The sequence below is a fragment of the Oncorhynchus tshawytscha genome, linkage group LG06 (assembly GCF_018296145.1).
Source record: "Oncorhynchus tshawytscha isolate Ot180627B linkage group LG06, Otsh_v2.0, whole genome shotgun sequence".
In the NCBI taxonomy this organism is placed as follows: domain Eukaryota; kingdom Metazoa; phylum Chordata; class Actinopteri; order Salmoniformes; family Salmonidae; genus Oncorhynchus; species Oncorhynchus tshawytscha.
In genome coordinates this window covers 1157617-1172697 of record NC_056434.1, presented here as the reverse complement: position 1 = coordinate 1172697, position 15081 = coordinate 1157617, and the positions used below count along the sequence as shown (strand labels likewise).

General features: G+C 43.0%; 1 protein-coding gene across 1 annotated transcript in view; it reads right to left on the bottom strand.

Annotated features, from left to right (window-relative positions):
* The window catches only part of slc9a7 (solute carrier family 9 member 7), a 95386-nt gene that overhangs the window by 65410 nt on the left and 14895 nt on the right, over positions 1 to 15081 (bottom strand). The window contains exons 4-7 of the mRNA XM_024422874.2: positions 14082 to 14158; positions 13894 to 14006; positions 13601 to 13706; positions 254 to 395 (exon numbers count right to left, since the gene is read on the bottom strand). Of these exons, the coding sequence (XP_024278642.2) occupies positions 254 to 395; positions 13601 to 13706; positions 13894 to 14006; positions 14082 to 14158 (438 nt within the window). The remainder of the gene's footprint in view (positions 1 to 253; positions 396 to 13600; positions 13707 to 13893; positions 14007 to 14081; positions 14159 to 15081) is intronic.

Genomic DNA, 15081 nt, shown 5'->3' with positions numbered 1-15081 from the left:
TGCCATTGCTTCAGGGGACACTACAATACACTATTGCCAGTGTACTGGATACGCTGTTAATAAAGTTATCTTTTAGAAATGTAAACAAAAACAAGTTGTGGTAATCTTTCAGGTAAGGATGAGGGCAGTGACCACTTCAGACTAGCTCAAACATGACTCTTTCCACCCAACATCATAACAAGCAGCACCATTTGTCAGTGATTTTAGTTACTAGATCCCCATGTTGTGTAGTGATGTTTCAGTAGAAGGATATGAGGGCAGTGACCACTCCAGTGATGGCTCCCATGGCGAAGGATCCACTGAAGATGCCCAGGAAAACCCCCACTGACTTGAAGAAGGCTGTGGCATCGAAGGTGTGTGTGCTGGCTCCAGCCGGCTGATAGGCTACAATAGACCTGAAACAAAGAAACAGGACACACAACTTTCAGTAAACACTTTCATCCATCAAATATCCTGTTTCACAGGTGGTAGACACAATACGTTTCACAGACACAATACGTTTCACAGACACAATACGTTTCACAGACACAATACGTTTCACAGACACAATACGTTTCACAGACACAATACGTTTCACAGACACAATACGTTTCACAGACACAATACGTTTCACAGACACAATACGTTTCACAGACACAATACGTTTCACAGGTGGTAGACACAATACGTTTCACAGGTGGTAGACACAATACGTTTCACAGGTGGTAGACACAATACGTTTTACGTTTCACAGACACAATACGTTTCACAGACACAATACGTTTTCACAGACACAATACGTTTCACAGACACAATACGTTTCACAGGTGGTAGACACAATACGTTTCACAGACACAATACGTTTCACAGACACAATACGTTTCACAGACACAATACGTTTCACAGGCAATACGTTTCACAGGCAATACGTTTCACAGGTGGTAGACACAATACGTTTCACAGACACAATACGTTTCACAGACACAATACGTTTCACAGACATAATACGTTTCACAGACACAATACGTTTCACAGACACAATACGTTTCACAGACACAATACGTTTCACAGACACAATACGTTTCACAGACACAATACGTTTCACAGACACAACGTTTACGTTTCACAGACACAATACGTTTCACAGACACAACGTTTCACGACACAATACGTTTCACAGGACACAATACGTTTCACAGGTGGTAGACACAATACGTTTCACAGACACAATACGTTTCACAGACACAATACGTTTCACAGACACAATACGTTTCACAGACACAATACGTTTCACAGACACAATACGTTTCACAGGTGGTAGACACAATACGTTTCACAGACACAATACGTTTCACAGACACAATACGTTTCACAGACACAATACGTTTCACAGGTGGTAGACACAATACGTTTCACAGACACAATACGTTTCACAGACACAATACGTTTCACAGACAATACGTTTCACAGACACAATACGTTTCACAGACACAATACGTTTCACAGGTGGTAGACACAATACGTTTCACAGGTGGTAGACACAATACGTTTTTCACAGACACAATACGTTTCACAGACGTTTCACAGACACAATACGTTTCACAGACACAATACGTTTCACAGGTGGTAGACACAATACGTTTCACAGGTGGTAGACACAATACGTTTCACAGACACAATACGTTTCACAGGTGGTAGACACAATACGTTTCACAGGTGGTAGACACAATACGTTTCACAGGTCACAGGTGGTAGACACAATACGTTTCACAGACACAATACGTTTCACAGGTGGTAGACACAATACGTTTCACAGACACAATACGTTTCACAGACACAATACGTTTCACAGACACAATACGTTTCACAGACACAATACGTTTCACAGGTGGTAGACACAATACGTTTCACAGGTGGTAGACACAATACGTTTCACAGGTGGTAGACACAATACGTTTCACAGACACAATACGTTTCACAGGTGGTAGACACAATACGTTTCACAGGTGGTAGACACAATACGTTTCACAGGTGGTAGACACAATACGTTTCACAGGTGGTAGACACAATACGTTTCACAGACACAATACGTTTCACAGACACAATACGTTTCACAGACACAATACGTTTCACAGACACAATACGTTTCACAGACACAATACGTTTCACAGACACAATACGTTTCACAGACACAATACGTTTCACAGGTGGTAGACACAATACGTTTCACAGGTGGTAGACACAATACGTTTCACAGGTGGTAGACACAACGTTTCACAGACACAATACGTTTCACAGGTGGTCACAGACACAATACGTTTCACAGACACAATACGTTTCACAGGTGGTAGACACAATACGTTTCACAGGTGGTAGACACAATACGTTTCACAGGTGGTAGACACAATACGTTTCACGTTTCAGACACAATAGACACGTTTCACAGACACAATACGTTTCACAGGTGGTAGACACAATACGTTTCACAGGTGTTTCACAGACACAATACGTTTCACAGGTGGTAGACACAATACGTTTCACAGACACAATACGTTTCACAGGTGGTAGACACAATACGTTTCACAGGTGGTAGACACAATACGTTTCACAGACACAATACGTTTCACAGGTGGTAGACACAATACGTTTCACAGGTGGTAGACACAATACGTTTCACAGGTGGTAGACACAATACGTTTCACAGAGACAATACGTTTCACAGGTGGTGACACAATACGTTTCACAGACACAATACGTTTCACAGGTGGTAGACACAATACGTTTCAGACAGGTGTTTCACAGACACAATACGTTTCACAGACACAATACGTTTCACAGACACAATACGTTTCACAGACACAACGTTTCACGTTTCACAGGTGGTAGACACAATACGTTTCACAGGTGGTAGACACAATACGTTTCACAGACACAAACGTTTCACAGGTGGTACGTTTCACAGACACAATACGTTTCACAGACACAATACGTTTCACAGACACACAGACACGTACGTTTCACAGGTGGTAGACACAATACGTTTCACAGGTGGTAGACACAATACGTTTCACAGGTGGTAGACACAATACGTTTCACAGACACAATACGTTTCACAGACACAATACGTTTCACAGACACAATACGTTTCACAGGTGGACGTTTCACAGACACAATACGTTTCACAGACACAATACGTTTCACAGACACAATACGTTTCACAGACACAATACGTTTCACAGGTGTTTCACAGACACAATACGTTTCACAGACACAATACGTTTCACAGGTGGTAGACACAATACGTTTTCACAGACACAATACGTTTCACAGATACGTAGACACAATACGTTTCACAGGTGGACACAATACGTTTCACAGACACAATACGTTTCACAGACACAATACGTTTCACAGGTGGTAGACACAATACGTTTCACAGACACAATACGTTTCACAGACACAATACGTTTCACAGACACAATACGTTTCACAGGTGGTAGACACAATACGTTTCACAGACACAATACGTTTCACAGACACAATACGTTTCACACGACACAATACGTTTCACAGGTGGTAGACAATACGTTTCACAGGTGGTAGACACAATACGTTTCACAGACACAATACGTTTCACAGACACAATACGTTTCACAGACACAATACGTTTCACAGACACAATACGTTTCACACAGACACAATACGTTTCACAGACACAATACGTTTCACAGACACAATACGTTTCACAGACACAATACGTTTCACAGGTGGTAGACACAATACGTTTCACAGGTGGTAGACACAATACGTTTCACAGGTGGTAGACACAATACGTTTCACAGGTGGTAGACACAATACGTTTCACGTTTCACACACAATACGTTTCACAGACACAATACGTTTCACAGGTGGTACACAATACGTTTCACAGGTGGTTTAGACACAATACGTTTCACAGGTGGTAGGTACGTTTAGACACAATACGTTTCACAGGTGGTAGACACAATACGTTTCACAGACACAATACGTTTCACAGGTGGTAGACACAATACGTTTCACAGACACAATACGTTTCACAGTAGACACAATACGTTTCACACAGACACAATACGTTTCACAGGTGGTAGACACAATACGTTTCACAGGTGGTAGACACAATACGTTTCACAGGTGGTAGACACAATACGTTCACAGACACACGTTTCACAGGTGGTAGACACAATACGTTTCACAGACACAATACGTTTCACAGACACAATACGTTTCACAGACACACGTTTCACAGGTGGTAGACACAATACGTTTCACAGACACAATACGTTTCACAGGTGGTAGACACAATACGTTTCACAGGTGGTAGACACAATACGTTTCACAGACACAATACGTTTCACAGACACAATACGTTTCACAGACACAATACGTTTCACAGACACAATACGTTTCACAGACACAACGTTTCACGTTTCACAGGTGGACACAACGTTTACGTTTCACAGGTGGTAGACACAATACGTTTCACAGGTGTTTAGACACAATACGTTTCACAGGTGGTAGACACAATACGTTTCACAGACACAGGTACGTTTCACAGACAATACGTTTCACAGACACAATACGTTTTTCACAGACACAATACGTTTCACAGACACAATACGTTTCACAGGTGGTAGACACAATACGTTTCACAGGTGGTAGACACAATACGTTTCACAGGTGGTAGACACAATACGTTTCACAGGTGGTAGACACAATACGTTTCACAGGTGGTAGACACAATACGTTTCACAGACACAATACGTTTCACAGGTGGTATACGTTTCACAGACACAATACGTTTCACAGGTGGTAGACACAATACGTTTCACAGGTGGTAGACACAATACGTTTCACAGACACAATACGTTTCACAGGTGGTAGACACAATACGTTTCACAGACACAATACGTTTCACAGGTGGTAGACACAATACGTTTCACAGGTGGTAGACACAATACGTTTCACAGGTGTAGACACAATACGTTTCACAGGTGGTAGACACAATACGTTTCACAGGTGGTAGACACAATACGTTTCACAGACACAACGTTTCACAGACACGTTTCACAGGTGGTAGACACAATACGTTTCACAGACACAATACGTTTCACAGGTGGTAGACACAATACGTTTCACAGGTGGTAGACACAATACGTTTCACAGGTGGTAGACACAATACGTTTCACAGGTGGTAGACACAATACGTTTCACAGGTGGTAGACAATACGTTTCACAGGTGGTAGACACAATACGTTTTCACAGAGACAATACGTTTCACAGGTGGTAGACACAATACGTTTCACAGGTGGTAGACAATACGTTTCACAGGTGGTAGACACAATACGTTTCACAGACACAATACGTTTCACAGGTACGTTTCACAGACACAATACGTTTCACAGGTGGTAGACACAATACGTTTCACAGACACAATACGTTTCACAGACACAATAGACGTTTCACAGACACAATACGTTTCACAGACACAATACGTTTCACAGACACAATACGTTTCACAGGTGGTAGACACAATACGTTTCACAGACACAATACGTTTCACAGGCGGTAGACACAATACGTTTCACAGGCGGTAGACACAATACGTTTCAGACACAATACGTTTCACAGGTGGTAGACACAATACGTTTCACAGGTGGTAGACAATATGTTTCACAGGCGGTAGACACAATACGTTTCAGACAATACGTTTCACAGGTGGTAGACACAATACGTTTCACAGACACAATACGTTTCACAGGTGGTAGACACAATACGTTTCACAGACACAATACGTTTCACAGACACAATACGTTTCACAGGTGGTGGACACAATAGACACAATACGTTTCACAGGTGGTAGACACAATACGTTTCACAGACACAATACGTTTCACAGGACACAATACGTTTCACAGGTGGTAGACACAACACGTTTCACAGACACAATACGTTTCACAGGTGGTAGACACAATACGTTTCACAGGTGGTAGACACAATACGTTTCACAGACACAATACGTTTCACAGGTGGTAGACACAATACGTTTCACAGGTGGTAGACACAATACGTTTCACAGGTGGTAGACACAATACGTTTCACAGACACAATACGTTTCACAGGTGGTAGACACAATACGTTTCACAGACACAATACGTTTCACAGGTGGTAGACACAATACGTTTCACAGACACAATACGTTTCACAGGTGGTAGACACAATACGTTTCACAGGTGGTAGACACAATACGTTTCACAGGTGGTAGACACAATACGTTTCAGACACAATGCGTTTCACAGGTGGTAGACAATACGTTTCACAGGTGGTAGACACAATACGTTTCACAGACACAATACGTTTCACAGGTGGTAGACACAATACGTTTCACAGGTGGTAGACAATATGTTTCACAGGCGGTAGACACAATACGTTTCAGACACAATACGTTTCACAGACACAATACGTTTCACAGACACAATACGTTTCACAGACACAATACGTTTCACAGGTGTTTCACAGACACAATACGTTTCACAGGTGACACAATACGTTTCACAGACACAATACGTTTCACAGACACAATACGTTTCACAGACACAATACGTTTCACAGGTGGTAGACACAATACGTTTCACAGACACAATACGTTTCACAGACACAATACGTTTCACAGACACAATACGTTTCACAGGTGGTAGACACAATACGTTTCACAGGTGGTAGACACAATACGTTTCACAGGTGTTTCACAGACACAATACGTTTCACAGGTGGTAGACACAATACGTTTCACAGACACAATACGTTTCACAGACACAATACGTTTCACAGGTGGTAGACACAATACGTTTCACAGGTGGTAGACACAATACGTTTCACAGGTGGTAGACACAATACGTTTCACACAGACACAATACGTTTCACAGGTGGTAGACACAATACGTTTCACAGGTGGTAGACACAATACGTTTCACAGGTGGTAGACACAATACGTTTCACAGGTGGTAGACACAATACGTTTCACAGACACAATACGTTTCACAGGTGGTAGACACAATACGTTTCAGACAGACGTTTCACAGACACAATACGTTTCACAGGTGGTAGACACAATACGTTTCACAGGTGGTAGACACAATACGTTTCACAGGTGGTAGACACAATACGTTTCACAGACACAATACGTTTCACAGGTGGTAGACACAATACGTTTCACAGACACAATACGTTTCACAGACACAATACGTTTCACGTTTCACAGACACAATACGTTTCACAGACACAATACGTTTCACAGGTGGTAGACACATACGTTTACGTTTCACAGACACAATACGTTTCACAGGTGGTAGACACAATACGTTTCACAGACACAATACGTTTCACAGGTGGTAGACACAATACGTTTCACAGGTGGTAGACACAATACGTTTCACAGACACAATACGTTTCACAGACACAATACGTTTCACAGGTGGTAGACACAATACGTTTCACAGACACAATACGTTTCACAGGTGGTTTAGACACAATACGTTTCACAGACACAATACGTTTCACAGACACAATACGTTTCACAGACACAATACGTTTCACAGACACAATACGTTTCACAGGTGGTAGACACAATACGTTTCACAGGTGGTAGACACAATACGTTTCACAGGTGGTAGACACAATACGTTTCACAGACACAATACGTTTCACAGGTGACACAATACGTTTCACAGACACAATACGTTTCACACAGACACAATACGTTTCACAGACACAATACGTTTCACAGACACAATACGTTTCACAGGTGGTAGACACAACACGTTTCAGACACAATACGTTTCACAGGTGGTAGACACAATACGTTTCACAGACACAATACGTTTCACAGGTGGTAGACACAATACGTTTCACAGGTGGTAGACACAATACGTTTCACAGTAGACACAATACGTTTTTCACAGGTGGTAGACACAATACGTTTCACAGGTGGTAGACACAATACGTTTCACAGGTGGTAGACACAATACGTTTCACAGACAATACGTTTCACAGGTGGTAGACACAATACGTTTCACAGACACAATACGTTTCACACAGACACAATACGTTTTCACAGGTGGTAGACACGTTTCACGTTTCACAGGTGGACACAATACGTTTCAGACACAATACGTTTCACAGGTGGTAGACAATACGTTTCACAGACACAAACGTTTCACAGTTTCACAGACACAATACGTTTCACAGGTGGTAGACACAATACGTTTCACAGGTGGTAGACAATACGTTTCACACGGTAGACAATACGTTTCACAGACACAATACGTTTCACAGACACAATACGTTTCACAGACACAATACGTTTCACAGGTGGTAGACACAATACGTACGTTTCACAGGTGGTAGACACAATACGTTTTCGTTTCACAGGTGGTAGACACAATACGTTTCACAGACACAATACGTTTCACAGGTGGTAGACACAATACGTTTCACAGGTGGTAGACACAATACGTTTCACAGACACAATACGTTTCACAGACACAATACGTTTCACAGACACAATACGTTTCACAGACACAATACGTTTCACAGACACAATACGTTTCACAGGACAATACGTTTCACCAGACACAATACGTTTCACAGGTGGTAGACACAATACGTTTCACAGGTGGTAGACACAATACGTTTCACAGACGTTTCACAGGTGGTAGACACACGTTTCACAGACACAATACGTTTCACAGGTGGTAGACACAATACGTTTCACAGGTGGTAGACACAATACGTTTCACAGGTGGTAGACACAATACGTTTCACACAGACACAATACGTTTCACACAGACACAATACGTTTCACAGGCGGTAGACACAATACGTTTCACAGGTGGTAGACACAATACGTTTCACAGGCGGTAGACACAATACGTTTCACACAGTAGACACAATACGTTTCACAGACACAATACGTTTCACAGGTGGTAGACACAATACGTTTCACAGGTGGTAGACACAATACGTTTCACAGGTGGTAGACACAATACGTTTCACAGGTGGTAGACACAATACGTTTCACAGACACAATACGTTTCACAGGTGGTAGACACAATACGTTTCACAGACACAATACGTTTCACAGACACAATACGTTTCACAGGTGGTACACAATACGTTTCACAGGTGGTAGACACAATACGTTTCACAGACACAATACGTTTCACAGGTGGTAGACACAATACGTTTCACAGACACAATACGTTTCACAGACACAATACGTTTCACACACAATACGTTTCACAGACACAATACGTTTCACAGACACAATACGTTTCACAGACAATACGTTTCACAGACACAATACGTTTCACAGGTGGTAGACACAATACGTTTCACAGACACAATACGTTTCACAGGTGGTAGACACAATACGTTTCACAGACACAATACGTTTCACAGACACAATACGTTTCACAGACACAATACGTTTCACAGGTGGTAGACACAATACGTTTCACAGACACAATACGTTTCACAGGTGGTAGACACAATACGTTTCACAGACACAATACGTTTCACAGGTACGTTTCACAGACACAATACGTTTCACAGACACAATACGTTTCACAGACACAATACGTTTCACAGACACAATACGTTTCACAGGTGGTAGACACAATACGTTTCACAGACACAATACGTTTCACAGGTGGTAGACACAATACGTTTCACAGACACAATACGTTTCACAGGTGGTAGACACAATACGTTTCACAGGTGGTAGACACAATACGTTTCACAGACACAATACGTTTCACAGACACAATACGTTTCACAGACGTTTCACAGACACAATACGTTTCACAGACACAATACGTTTCACAGACACAATACGTTTCACAGACACAATACGTTTCACAGTAGTTTCACACAATACGTTTCACAGACACAATACGTTTCACAGGTGGTAGACACAATACGTTTCACAGACACAATACGTTTCACAGACACAATACGTTTCACAGACACAATACGTTTCACAGGTGGTAGACACAATACGTTTCACAGACACAATACGTTTCACAGGTGGTAGACACAATACGTTTCACAGGTGGTCACAGACACAACGTTTCACAGACACAATACGTTTCACAGACACAATACGTTTCACAGACACAATACGTTTCACAGACACAATACGTTTCATTTCACAGACACAATACGTTTCACAGACACAATACGTTTCACAGACACAATACGTTTCACAGACACAATACGTTTCACAGGTGGTAGATACGTTTCACAGACACAATACGTTTCACAGGTGGTAGACAATACGTTTCACAGACACAATACGTTTCACAGGTGGTAGACAATCGTTTCACAGACACAATACGTTTCACAGGTGGTAGACAATACGTTTCACAGGCGGTAGACACAATACGTTTCACAGGCGGTAGACACAATACGTTTCACAGACACAATACGTTTCACAGACACAACGTTTCACAGGTGGTAGACAATACGTTTCACAGACACAATACGTTTCACAGGTGGTAGACACAATACGTTTCACAGACACAATACGTTTCACAGGTGGTAGACACAATACGTTTCACAGACACAATACGTTTCACAGACACAATACGTTTCACAGACACAACGTTTACGTTTTTCACAGACACAGACACAATACGTTTCACAGACACAATACGTTTCACAGGTGGTAGACACAATACGTTTCACAGGTGGTAGACAATACGTTTCACAGACACAATACGTTTCACAGGTGGTAGTAGACAGACACAATACGTTTCACAGGTGGTAGACACAATACGTTTCACAGGTGGTAGACACAATACGTTTCACAGACACAATACGTTTCACAGACAATACGTTTCACAGGTGGTAGACACACGTTTCACAGGTGGTAGACACAATACGTTTCACAGACACAATACGTTTCACAGGTGGTAGACACAATACGTTTCACAGGTGGTAGACACAATACGTTTCACAGGTGGTAGACACAATACGTTTCACAGGTGGTAGACAATACGTTTCACAGACACAATACGTTTCACAGGTGGTAGACAATACGTTTCACAGGTGGTAGACACAATACGTTTCACAGACACAATAACGTTTCACAGGTGGTAGACGTTTCACAGATCGTTTCAATACGTTTCACAGGTGGTAGACACAATCACGTTTCACAGACACAATACGTTTCACAGGTGGTAGACACAATACGTTTCACAGACACAATACGTTTCACAGACACAATACGTTTCACAGACACAATACGTTTCACAGGTGGTAGACAATACGTTTCACAGGTGGTAGACACAATACGTTTCACAGACACAATACGTTTCACAGGTGGTAGACACAATACGTTTCACAGGTGGTAGACACAATACGTTTCACAGGTGGCAGGTAGCCTAGCGGTTAGAGCATTGGGCCTGTAAGTGAAAGGTCGCTGCTTTTGTATACCCTAGCCGACAAGGTGAAAAATATGTTGAAATGCCCTTGAGCAAGACACTTAACCCTAATTTGCTCCAGAGGCAGCATACTACACTGAACAATTCTAAACACCTATCATGTACAGTTTTGGTCCCATGTTTCATGAGCTGAAATAATTTATCCACCTGACAGGTGTGGCATATCAAGAAGCTGATTAAAACAGCATGACCATTACATAGGTGCACCTTGTTCTGGGGACAATAAAAGGCCACTTTAAAATGTGCCGTTGTGTCACACAACACAACAGATGTCTCAAGTTTTGACAGAGCATCCAATTGGCATGCTGACTGCAGGAAGGTCCACCAGAGCTGTTACCAAAGAACCTAATGTTAATTCTTATTATCATATACTGCCTTCAAAGTCGTTGAAGAAAATTTGGCAGCGCGTCCAACTGGTCTCAACTGCAGGCCTCGTGTAACCACGCCAGTACACAAGACCTCCACATCCGGCTCCTTCACCTCAGGCCTCGTGTAACCACGCCAACCCAGTACCTCCACATCCGGCTCCTTCACCTCAGGCCTCGTGTAACCACGCCAACCCAGGACCTCCACATCCGGCTCCTTCACCTCAGGCCTCGTGTAACCACGCCAACCCAGGACCTCCACATCCGGCTCCTTCACCTCAGGCCTCGTGTAACCACACCAATCCAGGACCTCCACATCCTGCTCCTTCACCACAGGCCTCGTGTAACCACGCCAACCCAGGACCTCCACATCCGGCTCCTTCACCTGCGGGATCGTCTGAGGAGTATTTCTGTCTGTAAAAGCCCTTTTGTTGGGGAAAAACTCCCACCAAAGTCCAGTCATGTGAAATCCATAGATTAGGGCCTAAATCATTTATTTCAATTGGCTGATTTCTTAATATGAACTGTCACCCAGGAAAATATTTTTTATTGTTTCATGTTGCGTTCATATTTTTGTTCAGTATACTATGGCTGACCCAGTAAAACCATACATTTCACTGCACCTATCATACTACTATGGCTGACCCAGTAAAACCATACATTTCACTGCACCTATCATACTACTATGGCTGACCCAGTAAAACCATACATTTCACTGCACCTATCATACTGCACCTATCATACTACTATGGCTATGGCTGACCCAGTAAAACCATACATTTCACTGCACCTATCATACTACTATGGCTGACCCAGTAAAACCATACATTTCACTGCACCTATCATACTACTATGGCTGACCCAGTAAAACCATACATTTCACTGCACCTATCATACTACTATGGCTGACCCAGTAAAACCATACATTTCACTGCACCTATCATACTACTATGGCTGACCCAGTAAAACCATACATTTCACTGCACCTATCATACTACTATGGCTGACCCAGTAAAACCATACATTTCACTGCACCTATCATACTACTATGGCTGACCCAGTAAAACCATACATTTCACTGCACCTATCATACTACTATGGCTGACCCAGTAAAACCATACATTTCACTGCACCTATCATACTACTATGGCTGACCCAGTAAAACCATACATTTCACTGCACCTATCATACTACTATGGCTGACCCAGTAAAACCATACATTTCACTGCACCTATCATACTACTATGGCTGACCCAGTAAAACCATACATTTCACTGCACCTATCATACTACTATGGCTGACCCAGTAAAACCATACATTTCACTGCACCATCCAACATGTGACAATAAAACCTTTTTGAATTGTATCATACTTTCACATAACACCTGATGTGTCATTGCAGCTGCACCACACTAGGCCTTCCAGCAGGGGGTAGTAGAGTGCCAGCTCTGTCTCAGCTCCACATCAACAACATTACTGATGTAACACTGTCACCTCAGTGAGGAATCTCTACAACATCGGGGAAAAGGAGGGGAAACGAGGAGGGAACAGGAACATTTCCCAGAAACTGAGGAACCCTCTGACACACACAGAGCGAGAGAGAGAAGACAGACAGACGACAGAGCGAGAGAGAGAAGACAGACAGAGCGAGAGACAGACAGAGCGAGAGAGACAGACAGAGCGCTGGGAGGAGAGAGGAGGAGCATGGTAACTTACGAGGAGAGGACGATGGCCACTGCGTCGTTCATGACACTCTCTCCAAACAGCAGGGCATAAAGATCCACATCTGCATGGAGCTCATTGAAGATGGCCAGCACCGTCACTGAAATACACACACACACTTAAGAGAGTTGAGGAGCAACGTGTTGCTTGCTAGGATGTACCATGACCATCCTTGTAGTGAACTAGGAGGGATGATATGTTAAGGACGGACTGCAGAGGTATGCTCCTGGAGGCCTGTAGAGAGAGCCCTCCACTGGGATGAGGTGGTGAGGAGCTCCAGTGCCTACCTGGGTCAGTGGCAGAGACGATGGCTCCAAAGAAAAGACAGTCTGTGTAGTAGAACTTGTTAGTCAGCTGCCCTATGAACTGCATCAGCTTCACCACTCCATACATCAGGTTTCTGAAGAGAGGAGAGGACTAGAAGAGCTCCATACCAGACATGATCTAAATCAGTCCCAACAATACGCTGACTCACCCAATGACGAAGCATGAGATAGCTGTTCCTAGGAAGGCATAGGTTATGATGGAGCCCAGGTTCCTGAAGAAGTGTCTCTGGAAAAAGAGAAGGGATATTATAAATCGCTAGGCTACATCATAGAATGTAGAGAGGTCAGTGTGTGATCTACATGGGCATTAAATAAACACTTATTTCTGTGCCATTGATGTCAGCCAGCCCCATAAGAAGGCCTTGGTGAGCAGGGAGAGGGTTGCCTGTCATCTCCCCTCACAAGAAGGCCTTGGTGAGCAGGGAGAGGGTTGCCTGTCATCTCCCCTCAGAGAGAAACTTGCAGTCTCTCTTCTGGGTCCCTTCTAGCCACCAGCCATTGGTGACCTGGTCACTCCCTCTACAACAGACCCTCCTCCCCATGGGGGTGTGACTGGACTGGCAGGAGAACACCGAACAATCTGACAACGGCTCACCTTTTAGTAGGTACATTTCTATGGCAATGAAACATTCAGAACGAACCTGCTCTGGGGCAGGCTAACTAAGGGCCAACTCCATTTATCCTGCATTCAGAACTAACCTGCTCCGGGGCAGGCTAACTAAGGTATAATCTATTTATCTTGAATGAAGTGTCTGAGGCATGAGTTGAGGACCAATCAAATCCCCTCCCTCTCACAAAGACCGTGTCACCTTCATTTGAGGAAGACAAATTATTCAATATTTTATGAATGAAATGTGTAAAAAAATCTAATGTTGAAATACCTATCACATGGCCTCCTGAGTGGAACAGTGGTCTTAGACGCTGGCCTCCTGAGTGGAACAGTGGTCTTAGACACTGCATCTCAGTGCTAGCTGTGCCACTAGAGTGTCACGCCCTGACCTAATATATCTCTGTTTTCTTTATATTTTGGTTAGGTCAGGGTGTGACTAGGGTGAATACGCTAGTTTTTGTATTGTCTAGGGGTTTTGTATTGTCTAGGGTTTTTGTATGTCTAGGTGATTTTTATGTTTATGGTGGCCTGATATGGTT